Below are 15,438 nucleotides of genomic sequence, written 5' to 3' on the forward strand. Positions count from 1 at the left end.
TGGATGGAGCCCTGGCTGGGAGGAGGAGGAGTGGTTCTAAGAACTGGAAGGAGCAGGCTGGGGCACCCAGAGGCTCCAGGACTGGGCTCTCTGTCCTACGGGAGAAGATGGAGTCACCACACTCTTCCCCCAGGGAGGCCCCAATAGGGTGACTACGGGATTTCACCTTAGGCACTGGGCACTATTCCAGCCCCACTGAGGACACCTAACTCGCCCCATTTATCTCAACAATAACTGCTGAGAGAAGCCACACTCTGGTGGTCCCACATGGCACAGAAGGGAGGCTGGTGCGGAGGAGATTCTCATTTATCCAGTGGGGCCGGAGTAATAATAGAACCAAACCAGGACGACAAGACTGACTGGGGACGGAGCAGAAGTGTGGGGACAGGTTCCAACTACACTCTGCCAGCCCCGCCAGCCGGACATGGCTGGCTCCTTGCTGAGGAAGAGGGGCGGGTACCAGAGAGGCAGGTGACAGCCTGCCAAGTAGACGGGGACGCTTAGCCTTCCTCACCTGCCACCTGGGCCATTTCGTATGAAAAGCTGAAGTCCGGCCCAAGCAAAGAAACTGCTGTGATCAAAGAACATCAGAAGGAGGGATCACTGTGTGAATCCCCTCGGCGGGCAATGCCCTCCACCCCGTCTGCCTAATACCTCCAAGCCAATGAAAGGTAGAGCTTCCAAACACTGGTCATGCCCACCACGGCTTGACTCGGTTAATTTCCCATCTTTTCCTTCCCTTTCGAAGAGCGAGACCTCACCTCCGCAGGACTGAGCCTGGGTACGTGGCCGCCGGCCGTGCATGCTGCAGCGGGTGATCGCTGTGATTCTCAGTGTGATCTGGGCCTGCGGCACTTCCTGCCCATCCTCTGTGCTTCTCTGTGCTGTTGCTCTGGCTCCGGCCCTTCACACTGTGGGTCTGACCCTCAGGTCTCTCTCTGATTCAAAGGTGCACCACCAATCAAATGCTCCCCTAATGAAAGACCTAATCACTCTGTACAGCATGTGTGCATTCAAAGAGCCTGTCTCCAATCTTTGTTGGCCATGGTGGGAAGCCATTGCCTGACAACATGCCTGGGCCCCATGTGGAGGTCGGGGGATTGGCGAGGTGACCTTGGGGAGGGGCCCCTGGTGGTTTCGGACTGTTTAGAACTGTGCAATGAAACTTGGGGGGCAACCCTGATACAGAGGCATCCCAGTGGGCCTTAAACCCAACAAGCAAAGGTAGAGTAAGTTCTTATTCTGTAGCCCAGGGTTTCTCAAAGGCTGGTACATGGACCACATACATCAGCATCAGCTCGAGGAGTTTTAATAAAAATGCAGATTCCTGGGCTCCACCCCAGAGGGAATCAGAGTCTCTGAGGGTTGGACTCAAAAAAGTCTACATGTTCAACAAGCTCTTCAGACGATCCTGGTGCCCATTTGAGAACCCCTGCTGGAGAATGACCAAAGTTTGCAAGTGGCCCCCTCTAAGTCCTCCAGCCAGTCCTGCTAAGACCAGAACCTGGGAACAGAGATGGGGAAATTACTCCTTCCAGTGGATGATTATGTACCTGCCATGTGTTGTCACCCCCCTGTGCTATGGGGAGAGAGGAAGGGGAGGGAGGCATATAACGTGTGTTTACTGCCTCTTCACCAGGAATCATTCTTTCGGTGGCCCTGGCTTGCATTCTTGGAATCTGCATCGTCCTGGCAGTGTCCATCTGGCTTTTCAGAAGGAAGAAGAGGTGAGCTGGTTTTGCTGTGAAGCAGGAGTGGGTGGCGTATGTGTTCATGAGGATGAATCCGTCTGGGAAGGCAGCCTGCACAATGAAGAGCCCCTGCCCCCGGTACCAACACAGCCTGGGATTGCTGGTCCCCAAACACCCCTGGCTCAGGCCTCCTTTGCATGAGATGCTGGTCGTTCAAGGGTCGTTATGCTGGAGGTTCTGCCAGCCTGGCTGCTGTTGCTAAAACCTTGGACGAGGCTCCTGGTGGTGGGGGGGGTGGGGGGTCCCATTTCCCTAAATGTAAGCAGCAAGGCTGTCTTCCAAGATCTTTACATCTGGTGTGTCTTCTTTTTTTATATGTATACTTCTTATTGAATTAATTGGGGTTATATTGGTTAATAGGTTTCAAGTGTACACTTCTGTAATACATCATCTGAATATTGTGTGCTCACCCCCAGGGCCTAATTTCCTTCCATCACCATTTATCCTCCCTTTACCCTCTTTTACCTCCCTTCCCCCCTCTTTCCCCTGGTACTGTTGTCTGTGTCTACGAGTTTGTTTGTTTTTCTTAATCCCTTCACTTTTTTCACCCAGCCCCTAAACCTCCTGACAGCTGTCAGTCCGTTCTCTGTACCTATGAGTACGTTTCTATTTTGTTTATTTATTTTGTTCGTTAGATTCCACATATGAAATAATATGGTATTTGTCTTTTATGAATCCTAAAAGAAACGTGAAGGAAAAGTTTATTTTTCACTCACTTTAGCTATAGTGCCCTTTGCTCATATTTCATTGTTACGTTTATTTTTCCCCCCTAAAACCCAATTGATGTTTCTTGGCATGAAAAAAAAGGTTGCCAGGAACCCTGCTATGGAGTTGAAGGTTTGAAGCAAGGGTGGTAGCGAGACTTTCTTCAAAACACAGGCCTAGTACTGTCAGGTGTTAAAAAAGAACAGTTGGACAATGAACAGGTCCCATTCTGGTGAATGCTTTAGTTGCAGCCATTCCCTCCGAAAACCAACAGAAAAGGTCCTGAGACAGGAATCTGGCCCCTAAAACTTGCCTCGTTTCATAGCTGAGCCAGGCTGTGCTCGGCCTCTCTCCCCCTTTGACTAATGAGCTGTGTGTGTCCTTATCGTTCCAGCAGTAAGAAAGGTGGCAGCAATAAAGGCGTCATTTACAAACCAGCCCTCAGGAAGGAGGCGGAGGCCCACGCCTGAGGTCCCGGCACTGTAGGCGCCGAGGACAGACTTTGCTTTGGATGCTTACACACGGCAGCTCCCTGGACACTGGAACTACCTGAAGGTTCTATGCAGCTCACCCCACAAACACCACAGACCCGTGGGGGCCTCTAGCTGGGTGCCCCCCACCCTGATGCTCGGCCTCTCCCAGGGCGATCGTGGATGGGAGAGCTCGCCCAGGAGCAGGAACTCGGAGCTGTGTGCTTCATCTGTGTGAGACCAGAAGAGGTCTGGGCTCTGGGGACACACACCACGTCGCCTGCGGGGGCTGTTATAAGGGGAAGTCACTTTTCTCCAGGGGTTCACTCAGGTGTGGTTTCGAAAGTCCTGGAAGGTCAGCTGCTTGTCCCAGCTTTCACACCAGCACGTGCGCACGTGCACCCTCTACTTCGTTTTGCTTTGAAGACTCAAGTCTTGCCTCAGGGAAGCCGGTGTTGTCTTCCTCTGATCCTCCTGCTGTGACACGACCTTTAGTCTGACCTTGCCACCTGGGCAGTGGGGGTGGGGGTGGGGAGGGGAGTGGGAAGCACAGGCACAGGGTCAAGGTGCCTGAGACAAAAGAAAGATGGAAGAGGCATCTTTCCAGTCCTGTCCTTTGGGTCAGACACACCGACTAGACTGTAGAGAGCATGGGAGACAAGGTCTGAGGAATCTTGGAAGCTGTGAGTGTGAGAAGGACAGACTAGGAGGCCCAAGCCCAACCGCCTGTCCGTGGGACAGTGAGGGTTTATGCTCTGAAGATGTTATCAATAATTGGGCCACCCCTCGAACAAGTGCTGTTGCCTTCTCTCTCCTAGAGCGGACGTGAGTTCTGAGAATCTAGGAAATGGGCAGAAGCAAAGTGATTGATGAGCTTTGTCTCTTTTGCCTAAATTTCACTTCTGTTTCCTTCGTGGGATTGGGACTTGGCTACTTCTCTGACCCTGAGGATCGAGCCACAGCTTAGTTAAAAGGTATTTTCAAGGTATGACAGCAGGGAGTTATGTAGGGACCAAACTAAAGGAATGTTCCAAAGGTCCCTCATGGTCTTCCCCCCAAGTCCCAAAGGCAGTTCCTGAGAAGACAACTCCTTCACTGTCCCCTTCGATGGAAGAGCCCAGGCCCGAGCCGGGGCCCCCACCGCAGCCTCTCCGGTCAGCACCTCCCAGTTCACAGAACTCGCTGGTTCCCAGCCTCATCTGACAGCGTGGAATGTCCTCCTGAAGCACGGGTCCCTTTCTGTCCTTTCTTCCCTCCTGCTCGCCCTCTGACTCTCACAGGTCTTCGCCACTCTCTACGCTCACGACTTCCCTAGTGACGCAAGCCCTGTGCCTCTGCGGCTCGTGGGCCTGGCAGAGTTACAAACGACCCCGCGGCGCCTCGAGACGTGGGTGCTCGCAAGGCCTCTGGCAGGGCGGGGGCCTGGGGTGGCCTCCCCTGCTGCCGTCAGCACACCTGATGCTGGTCAGATGACAGCAGGGACAGCCCAGTGACCAGCGACGTGAACGAGGCAATGCTTTCTTGGCTTCGGCCCAACGTGGCCCATCAGAAACCAACATGAGCCACCCCAGAGCAGTGGGGCCCACTCAAAAAGCTCTCTGCGCCTTCGGTAGATAAATTCGGTACGAGAACAGAGAGATCGCTGTACCTGGCAATGGCTTTCAGAAGAAGAAAGATTTACTGGGTAGTGAAAGCAGTGGCATTTCTCTTGCCCCCCCTCCCCCCCCCCCCCCCCCCCACACACAGCCCAGGCTCGGGCTTCCTGGGCGTCTCAGCTGAGAAAAAACAAAGCCAGGGAAGCAAGCAGAGGCTCCAGAACCAAGAGGTGACCTCCCTCCTAGTCCTTATGGGGCTCCTGAGGCTCCACCTCTGGCACTGGGAAGCCTTCTCTCAGGCTCTCACTGACCCCACTGACACCAGTCACCACGGAGGGAGACCTGTGCGTGGGGAGGCACGTGGGGAGGCCTCTCACTAGTGGGGGTCAGGAGTCTCTCCATTTTGTTTCTTTAGTATCACCTGATAAAACAGTAAAAACCTACACCTGTTTTCTTAATAGACATTCTAAGATTTTGCTGCATTGATTATTAATTGCATTTCAAGTTCAGACCGTAAATTCTTCTCCCCTTCACTAAGCTCTCTGAGCGCCTCCTGGCTGGCCCTTGGGGAGCACCGGGGTCTGCAGCACCCCTCTGTCCCTGTGCCTGGGACGGAGCATGGCCACTGTGATGAAGGTCTGTTTAGCACTTATGTATTTATTGTAAGAATGATTGTAATGAAGACACTGTAAATATGAGAAATTATAAATAAAGTTTTTCACAGGAGACTGATTTTTTGGAGGTGAGGTTAAAGCACTTGGCAGTTCCCATGGTAGCGTGACAAGTAACCAATCAGAACAGCAATGCCGTTTGCATCCAGGTCTTAGAACCTGGCTCCAAAGGCTCACACACTGAAGTCCTTCATCCCTTTATTGCAGGTGGAGGCCTGTGGCGCCTGCAGCCCAGGGTTACAGCCGCTTACCCGGGGAGCCGGGAAGTCTAGAGTGATCAGGGAAAGAGCAGCCTTGAAAACTAAGTCAGAGATAAACACGTTTGGAAAAGAGGGAGCTATTCTTAACCAAAGTGCCATGAACACAGGAAACGGGTCTTATGTCCCTTTACTAGATATTATACCTCGTAGGGTGGTAGCCTCTCTTGGTTGCCTGAATGTGACCTCATTTTGGATCCTTTTTACAAAGCACACTGTCACCCTCCATGTCATCTTTTGTCTAAGTCCAGATTTCAGATTCTGGTTTGCTAAAGAAGTCAGGCCATCATTGTTTACTCGACTTACTTAGAAAAGCTCCCGGTTCTCACTTCAGTCACCCCAGGGTGGAGATGGGTGCAATAGAAGTCACCCCCCTTCTCCCCCCACAGCCCTTGCCCCCACTCCCTGCTCTCAGTTCCCTTGCAGTGAGGACCGGGAAGTGTGGTGACAAGAGCCACAGGCTGGCCGAGGAGACTCCAGTCCTCCTTCAGCGTGGCCATTACCTCCTCATCGAAATCCAGCTAAACGGACAATCTAATCACACAGCCCAGCGGGAACACAATAAAATATAATGCAAGACGTGAAATTTTAAAGTTCTAGTAGCCACACCAAAAAAAGTAAAAGAAACCAGTGACATTAATTTTACTATATTGTATGTAACCCAATAAATCCAAAACACTAATTTCAACATGTGATCAATATTTTGATATAAAAGATTTTCATTCGTGGTTTTTTTTTTTTCATAGCAAGTCTGAAATCTGGAGTGTATTTTACACTTCTAGCACATCTCAATTCAGATGCTACATTTTCATTGAAAACATTTTATCTATATTTAGACCTCATAAAATTTACAGTTGAAAAAGCAGATTCACATACTGGCTCCAAATACACCCAGTTTTCCCAATAACTGAATCAATTATCAGCTTTTAAATTTAAACTTATGAAAATAAAATAAACTGAGTCTCTCTCGTTTCACTAACCACCCTCCAGTGCTCAGTCGGCCCATGTGGCCAGGGCAGCACAGCCACTGTGCGGATGTGGGACGCTGACCTCTTCCTTTGAGAGTGTGAGACCCAGAGGACTTTCACACAAAAATAAACACTGGCAGAAAGCTTTGGAAGGGTGTGAGGGGCGGGGGGTGGGAGACAGAGGATAGGAGGACTGGGGAGGCAGATACGGAGGGCGGTAGGAAAGAGGGCAGGTGGAAAATCAGGCCTAGGCGAACAGACCAGCTGACCTTAGACCAGCTGCAGGCCCCTCCCACCTCTTTCCCTGGCTCAGCCCTCCCTGCCCTGGCCATGCCTCTGGGCCATGCCCTGGAGTCCAGGTGCTCAGCAGAGACTCCAGCCTGGGGCGCCCCAGTGTCTTGTGGGGAAGCTCTGGCTGTGGACACAAGGGCGCCTGGTTAATTGCCAGGGACCTGATGATGTGGGACCCTGACCCAGGGCTAACTGCAACCCCGCCCAACCCCCATCTCCTTGGTCCTGACATTCCTGCACCTGATAAGGCAGTCTGCACTCCAGCTCCAAGGGGACCAGCACCTCTTGAATTGTTAGTGGTGCCTCTGTTAGAACAAGTCACCTTGCTTCCTTCGAGGTGGGGGGAGAAGTCTTAAGACCCACTTAGAAGAGGAAACCAGACCTCTGGGGCTGCCTGCGGGGAAGCGGGGTGTCACCTGTGCAGTGGGCACTGTTCTGGCATCACCATCCATGTCCACATTGGAAATGGCCTGGCAGGTATGCATGGCCCAGGGTGTGGGGGAAGGTGTGCAGGATCCCCATGCCTCACCTGTGCCCTTTCATTATTGAATGTCTGGGCAGAGATAAGGGCCCAAGTGCTTTGTGGTATGGTATGGAATGATTCACCATAACAATGCATGGCAACCAGAGGTCAGCATATCATTGTGACTGCAGGTCACCCAGGGCTTCAGTATTGCCTCTCACTTGTATACCTTCACTCCAACAACCCAGGGTGGAGGGAGCAAGGCCCTTATCTTACAGGTGGGAAACGAATCCAGGGCTCTGGCTCTGGGCTAAGCCAAGGCTGCACAGCTCCTGCAGTGCTAGGATCTCCAGTGACAGTGTGGGATCCACCTTCCACAGCTCCAGGGGCATGGAAACACCTTCTTGTAACAGAATTTACTGTGCTGATCTCAATCATGCTGTAACCTCATAAAACCCCACAGGCTAAAGGCACTAAAGAGTCTCTGCCAATGATTTCTGGAAAGTCAACAACAACCCCCTGCCTCCAATCTGACTGGTAACATTAAGCCCTGGCCTCTGTTCGGGAAAGTGGGACCAAGGAGTGACAACTGCAAGCAGGCAAAGGAGCAGCCCAGCGCTGGGAGGGTACCCTCGCCTCTTCATTCAGCAGAACAGATTCCCAAGGACACGTTCATTGAACCCTCCCTTTTCCTAAGGCTGAACTGGGGAGAAGGAATACACCTACACAGTGTAATTCCATTTGTGTGAAATTCCAAAATGTGCAAACTCTAGTGACAGAAACAGATCAGTGGTTGACTGGGGATGAGGCGGGGAGGACGGGGGGATGAAGGTATTGCGAAGGGGCAGGAGAAATTGTTGAGGTGAAGATGTGTTCGTTACCTTGATGGTGGTGATGGTTTCTCCACATATGTCAAAACTGTTCAAATTTTACACTTTAAATATGTGCCATTTATCTTATATCAATGATAACGCAATAAACCTGAAAAAAAAAAAGGAAAAATACTCCCCCACCCTCAGCCCGATGACACCCTGCCCGTTCTGGCAGGTCCATTCAGAGCTTATCCTCCTGGTCCATCTAGAAACTTGGTGGGAGCCCAGGCAGCGTGATCGCTACTCACCTGGCCGGATGTGACCTCTCGATACTCTAAGTCAAAGTCATTATTTCTGCCTGAGTTCACTCATTTCAAATATTAACTTTTAATTACCTGCAATGAAGACAACAAACATAAGGCCTCTGGGTTCAAGGGCGGACTGACACTCACCAGCAACTCCGTGTCAGTGATGACAGAGTCACCCGGCTCCTCTGGAAGGAGCAGACTCTTCTGGAGAGGCAGGCAACATAACCAGTTAGAGCCTCACTGAAACTAGCTTCCCAAGCTCCCTAGACATCCAACAACAGCTCTCAGGCATCTTAGTTCCCCTCCTTCCTAACTACCCAACACATAACCATCTGAGAATCTTGGTACATGCTTTCTGCAGAGAACATGCATGATCAGGAACTTATCGTTCCCTCCTAGTCGCTGCGTGAAATGTGGATTGATCTCCCATGATACTGTTATATACCAACAAATAGAAATTTGGTCCCCAGTTCCTGGCACAGAGTTCCTAAATATTATTCATGATAATCCCCTAAGCCAGTGGTCGGCAAACTCATTAGTCAACAGAGCCAAATATCAACAGTACAACGATTGAAATTTCTTTTGAGAGCCAAATTTTTTAAACTTAAACTTCTTCTAACGCCACTTCTTCAAAATAGACTCGCCCAGGCCGTGGTATTTTGTGGAAGAGCCACACTCAAGGGGCCAAAGAGCTGCATGTGGCTCGCGAGCCGCAGTTTGCCGACCACTGCCCTAAGCCATTCCTAAGTTTATGCTAAGGAGATGATGCTTGGATAGGAGGGTGCTGCTTGTCAGAGGGACCAACCATATGATTAGTGAACTGGACCTTTTAGCCCCACTCCCCGACCTCCAGGGAGTTCAGTCACCAATGGCCGATGATTTAATCAATCATGCCTTCATAATGGAGCCTCCATATAAACCTTAAAACCACAGGTTCAGAGAGCTTCCAATACATGCAGGTGCTGGGAGGGTGGTGCACGCAGGAGGGCATAGAAGCTCTGAATTCCTTCTCCATACCTTGATCTATATTCCTCTTTATCTGGCTACTCATCTGTACCCTTTATAATACACTCGTAAATATAAGTAAATGTGAGCTAGTCTCAGTTTTGTGAGCTGTTCTAACAAATTATCAGACTTGGGGAGAGACCATGGGAACCCACAATTTAGAGCTGGCTAGTCAGATTAAGGGATTAAACAACAACAACAACAACAACAACAACAACAGAAAAAAAACACTCGTAGACACAGACAGCAGTATGGTGATTACCAGAAGGAAGAGGAGTTGGGGCAGGTAGAAGAGGGTAAAGGGGAGATAAATGGTGACGGAAGGAGACTTGACTTGGGGTGGTGAACTCACAATACAATATGCCAATGGTGTATTGTAGAACCTGAAACCTATATAATTTTATTAACCAATGCCACTACAATAAATTCAATAAAAAATAAAATAATGAAACTATGTGCATATGTGAAAATTTTAGAAAGAAAAGAAATACAGGTGACAACCTGGAATTTTGGATTGGGATCTGAAGTGGAGAGAGTCTTGTGGAATTGAGCCCTTACTTCTGTGGCGTCTGCACTAACCTCAGGCAGTTAGTATCAGAATTGAGTTAAATTGTAAAACATCCACAGTGGGTGTCCACCAGGAACTGGAGAATTGCTTGGTGTCAGAAGGGTTATGAATAAAGGAAAAGGCATTTCCTTTCATCTTGCATTTATCATTCAAAGTAGTTTCCAACGGACTTTCTCATACGTTCTTATTCAAAAGCAAAGATTTAATGAACACTACTGTTTGCTGAGCACAGATTACTTGATCAGGACGCAACTATGATTTAGATAGAGTCCCCATATTCAGTGATAACTGGTATCACAATCTCACTTGGGGAGACAGACAGGAACCACTCATCAAAAAGAAGAGTAGTATGAAGAGAATACTAGGTGTCCATCAACAGAAGAATGGCTAAGCAAACTGTATGTCCATAAAATGGAATACTATTCAGCAAAAAGTTGCAAATTATTGATACACACAAAAACATGAATCAATCTCAGAAAATTATGTTGGGTGAGAGAAGTCAGACACAAAAGAGTACATTTTGTGTTATTCATTTCTATGCAGTTCAAAACAAGTGGAGCTAATCTGTGGTGATAGACGCTGGGGCCAGTGGCCCTCTGCAGAAGGCGGGGAACCATCTGGGGAAAGGGAAATGTTCTATATCTACATGGTGGTTACACATTTGTCAAAACTCATCTAATTATGCACTTCAAATCTGTGCATTTTACTCTAAGTAATTATTCTTTGATTTAAAAATTATGCTAGTAAATCAGAGTGGAGAAAGCCACTTTGCTTTTCTGAGTCTAATCAGGAAATACTTCACAGTGACATTTGAGCAGGACCTTGATGGAGGAATAGGATGTTTTCTGCTTGGAACTAAAACCAAAGGCAAAAATGTGGAGGTATGAGAGTCCATGGTGCATGGTAAGCAGAGGCCTCAGGGATGTGTTTGAGAATGTGTGGGAAGGGAGAATAGAAAATGCTGGGAGGCAAGAAAAAGTGGTTGGGATCAGATTGTGAAAGACTTTGAATGACACACACTTTCTAATAAAGACAAAAAATCTAAAAGTGCCTCGTTTATGGTTTTATCTAATTACATAAATAATATATACTCATTGAAAAAAATAAAAATAACTAGGTATAAAGCCAAAAGCAAAACATTCCCCTTCGGTGCCTGGGCCAATGCTCCAACCAGTGAGTCACATCGCCAGGGCTTAAATTTGTAATTAAATAGACTAATAGGATACATATCATATGCTCTATAAGGGCTAGGATTGTATTTTCACTTTTGTATTCTCAAAATCTAGCACAACGTCTGGCATGAGAAATATTTGTTGAATGGAAGAATGGTCTATACTTTGCTTTTGCTTTAAACATATTCCAAATATCCTCACTCTTTTTAATGGCCGTAAAGCGTTCTGCTCTTTGAGACAAAGCTCTATTGATAGGCATTTGTTGCAGATTCCTTACAGCTGCAGGACTATTAAAAGATCCTTGTGTGCCTGGATGTATTTATATAGGAAAAGGAATTGCTGGTTCAAAACATGCACATTTCAAAATTGTATAAATATAATAGATTTTGCTAAATGACCACCCAAAGGATTGTATTAATTTGCTTTCTCACAATATGCTGTTTCCACCATATGCTCAACAATCCTTGATATTATCAATCTGTTTCATCTCTGACAATCTAGAATCTAAAAATTGCTTGTTTTGCATTACTTTTATTAATGATTCAGCATTTTATCTTATGTTTACTAGTACTGACTACTGCATTTTTTCTGTGAATTACATTTATGCCTTTGATAACTTTTTACTAAATCATATTTTTAATTTGAGAAGCTTCTTATAGGTGACAACTCTTCATAATATATGCCAAAAATATTTCTCCCAGTCTTCTTTGTTTAGGGTGACTTTTGCTATACAGTTTTAAATTCTATGTTGTCAAATCTGTCCATTTTCTCCCCTTTGTGATTTGTAGCTGCAGTGCAGTGCTGAGAAATACTCTCCACCTTAAGATTATTAAATTATTCTAATATGGTCCTAGTTCTTGTATGGCTTTATTTTTTTCCATTTGAATTTTTAATATGTCTACATTTTGTTTTATAGTGAAAGTGAGGAAAAGATCTAGCTTTACTTTTTTCCTCCCAAATATAATCAAATAAATCATCTAACAATCCATTTATTGAGGTGCTGATCCTTTTCCCCATTAATTCAAAATGCCAATTTTATTATATACCAGATTCTCATCTATACATGGGCCTGTTCTGGAACTTTCATCCATACCCATTATTGTAGATTAATGGTATACTTGGGTATCTAGCAGGCTAAACACAGAAACATTTAGATAGGCTTTATTCTCTGACTGTAGCCTTGCTTTTTCAATCCAATCTAGAGATCAGGTAAATTAACAAGCAGGACACAAGTTCATGTATCACATTAAAAATTTTAAATATTGATATACTGGATATTCTTTCATAGTGTGTTAAATAGGCATGTAATATGGAGAATCATCTTTTCATTCATTATATTTTTTGTTCAGTTATTACAGAACAAAAAGTTTGAGTCTAATAAGATTCTAATTAGCAATTAATACAATTGCTAATAAACACATTTTCAATGAACACGTACATTTTTGTAATTCTTTCCTTTTACCTTGTTTTTGTTTTCATTTTATTTAATGAAATGTAATTTTGTATCTGTTGATGCAAATAACAGTTTGGGGGTTGTAATTTGAATGTCTGTTTTATCATTTTTATAATAATTCATTTTTATTGTGTTTTACAAAAGTATTGATCTGTGATGGATTAGGGAAAAAAATTTTAAATAGCTCTTCACTTCAGATAGTTTGAGAAGCAAGCTAGTTCTAGAGAGCCAATCAATTTCAATTTCTAATTCTTTGTTGCTTGTGTAGAGAAACATGATTGGTTTTTGTATGTTGATATTGCATCCTATGACTATACGAAGTTCACTGATTAGTTCTAGTCACCTTTTAGTAGCTTCCTTAGGATTTTCAACACTGACAATGATACCATCTGAAAATAAATAATTTTATTTCTTTCTTTCCTATCTGTATGACTTGTTTCTTTTTCTGTCTTTTTGCACTGGTTAGGACCTCTAGTACAATATTGAATAAAAGTGGTAAGAGTGGACATCCTTGCCTTGTTTCCAATCTTAGTGGAGAAGACATTCAATCTTTTATCATTTTAAGTATGGCTTTAGCTGTAGCTTTTACGTAGATGTCCCCCTTTCAGGTTAGAGACATTCCTTTTTATTATATTCCTAGTTTGCTGAGAATTTTTAAAAAATAAAAAATGGGTGCTAGATTTTAAGACTTTTCTGCATCTATTGATGTGATCCTGTTTGTTTCAGTCTGTTAATATGGTGAACTGAAAGATATTTGTATGTTAAAACAATCTTGTATTATTGGGATAAACTCCACTTGGTCATATGTATTATACCTTTTATATATGACTGGATTCAATTTGCTAAAATATTGTTGATGACTTTTGTATATATATTAGTGATAGATACTTGTCCATTTCATCTAAGTGTTTAATTTATTAGCTTTAATTTTTTATAATATTCCCTTTTTATTTAATAATATAAGGTCTGTGGTGATGTCTCCTCCCATTCCTGATATTCCTAATTTGTGCCTTCTTTTTCCCTTATCAATCTGGCCAGAGCTTTACCAAGTATATTGATTTTTCTCAAAGAACCAGATTTTTGTTTTATTGATTTCCTCTGTTGTTTTTCTGCTTTCTGTTTGATTTTTGCTATTTTCTTCATTACTTCCTTTCTTCTACTTATTTTAGCTGTTGCCTGCTCCTCTTTTTTTAAATTTTTATTTATTTGTTTGTTTGTTTTTTGCCTGCTCCTCTTTTTCTGGTTTCTTAAGTAGAAGTCATTGATTTTAAACATTTTCACTTACCTAATAAGCATTTAATGCTCAAAATGTTCCACTCTATTCCTTCCTTAGGCACTTTGCTTTGACAACTATCCCCACTCTCTCCTGCATCATCAATTATTCCCTTTCCACTGAGACATTCCTATCGTCATACAAACATGCTGTTATACAGTTACAGTATAGGAGAGAAAGAGAGGAAGGAAGGAAGAAAGGAAGGAAGGAAGGAAGGAAGGAAGGAAGGGAAGAAGGAAGGAAGGAAGGAAAGGGAAGGGAAGGGAAGGGAAGGGAAGGAGGGAGGAAGAAAGGTAGGAAAGGAGGGAGGGAGGGAAAGAAAGAAAGAAAAGGAAAGAAAAGAGAGAAAAGAAAAGAAAGGAAGAAAGAGAAAAATACTCTCTCTTGACCCCACATCCTCCTCAGGCTATCATACCTCTACTATAATTATATGGTTACCTGTACTCTATATACTGTGCCTACTTCCTTATCTCCCAGTCTCTATAATCCACTTCATTTAGCTATTCAACCCCACATTGAAATTGCTTTTATCAAGGTCACCCAGCAAATCAATATCTTCATATGCAACCACCAATCCCTATTCCTCACCTTATTCATTATTTAGCATCATTTCACATGCTTTCCTCTGGCTCTCAGGCCACCATACTTTCCTGGTTTTCCTTCTTTCCTCAGAGACAAGTCCACCTCCCCTTTCCACCCTCTCAATTGGAGCAGCCCAGGGTTGTCCTCAAGTTCCCACCTTTCCTCTTGATCTACATCCATTACCCAGGGGCCCTTCATCCATGCCCAAATTTTAAGTACCATCTTATGTATTGGAGCTCTTCTATATTATTTCAAAATTTGTAGTGCCTTTTGTAGTTGCCTTAAAGTAATACTTATGTGTTTTAATCTGGGCAGTCAGATTAAATGTTCCACAAGGACAAAGATCTCTACCACCTGTTATTTTCTTTGTCATCCTTTGTCTGTGCATGGTAAGCCCTGGTTAAAACTATAAACTCCATCTCTGATTGTGCTCAAGCACTGAAAACATGGTTTTACTTCTGGTAGGAGAAGCAGGGTTTCCAGTCATCCACACTTAAGCAACAAGTACCACCTGTAAGTTACTGAGCCTTGAAGCCAGGACCTGCTCAGGGCTCGTAGTCTATTGTGGTCACCTTACTAGTAGGCTGCATGCCTCGTTTATTTGGCCCGTGTTAGCCTTTGAGTTTGATATGCTTGCCTTGGAGTGTGTCAACCCCCCAATTCTTTTACTGAGACTGAGGCCATAAGCCAGTTGAGTTGTTCCTTCTATTTAGCATTTTCAATGAGATGAAGGTAAAATACACACTTCTTTCCATTGGAGGTTTCTCATGTGTTGAGGCTGGTCACAGGGAAATCCCTGTCCCAACTAAATACCAGAAATAACAATTAAACTAGAGCCACAATTTCGGTGTGGAAAGGCCAACAAAATTGTACACAAATCTGGTCTGTTACCTGAGGAATGCACACATCTCCTCCCCCCTGGCTTACAAGTTAGGAGCAAAGAGCCCTTGGTCCCTGGGGATATTTCATCTAATAACACAGTCAACATAAACGTGGAGCCTCATTTCAAACCAGAGTGAACAGGCACCGCATGGATCTCTGTTTCAGCCACAAAAATCTCTGTGCAGCCTTTCTGATGGCAAAGGCCAAGCTCG

The 15,438-nt window shown here is 45.1% G+C and overlaps 1 protein-coding gene across 4 annotated transcripts in view; it reads left to right on the plus strand.

Moving 5' to 3' along the window:
• CA12 (carbonic anhydrase 12) overlaps positions 1–5,248 on the plus strand; it is a 53,135-nt gene extending 47,887 nt beyond the window's left edge. Inside the window, exons 9-11 of one of the 4 annotated variants that reach the window (XM_080688098.1) lie at positions 749–781; positions 1,640–1,727; positions 2,851–5,248. In XM_080688098.1, the coding sequence (XP_080544224.1) occupies positions 749–781; positions 1,640–1,727; positions 2,851–2,926 (197 nt within the window). In that variant the 3' untranslated portion in view covers positions 2,927–5,248. The remainder of the gene's footprint in view (positions 1–748; positions 782–1,639; positions 1,728–2,850) is intronic. The other 3 variants (XM_080688099.1, XM_080688100.1, XM_080688101.1) reach the window with 3 other exon arrangements.
• The last annotated feature ends 10,190 nt before the right edge of the window (positions 5,249–15,438 follow it).

The sequence above is a fragment of the Plecotus auritus genome (genome assembly GCF_963455305.1).
Source record: "Plecotus auritus genome assembly, chromosome: 1".
NCBI classification, from domain to species: domain Eukaryota; kingdom Metazoa; phylum Chordata; class Mammalia; order Chiroptera; family Vespertilionidae; genus Plecotus; species Plecotus auritus.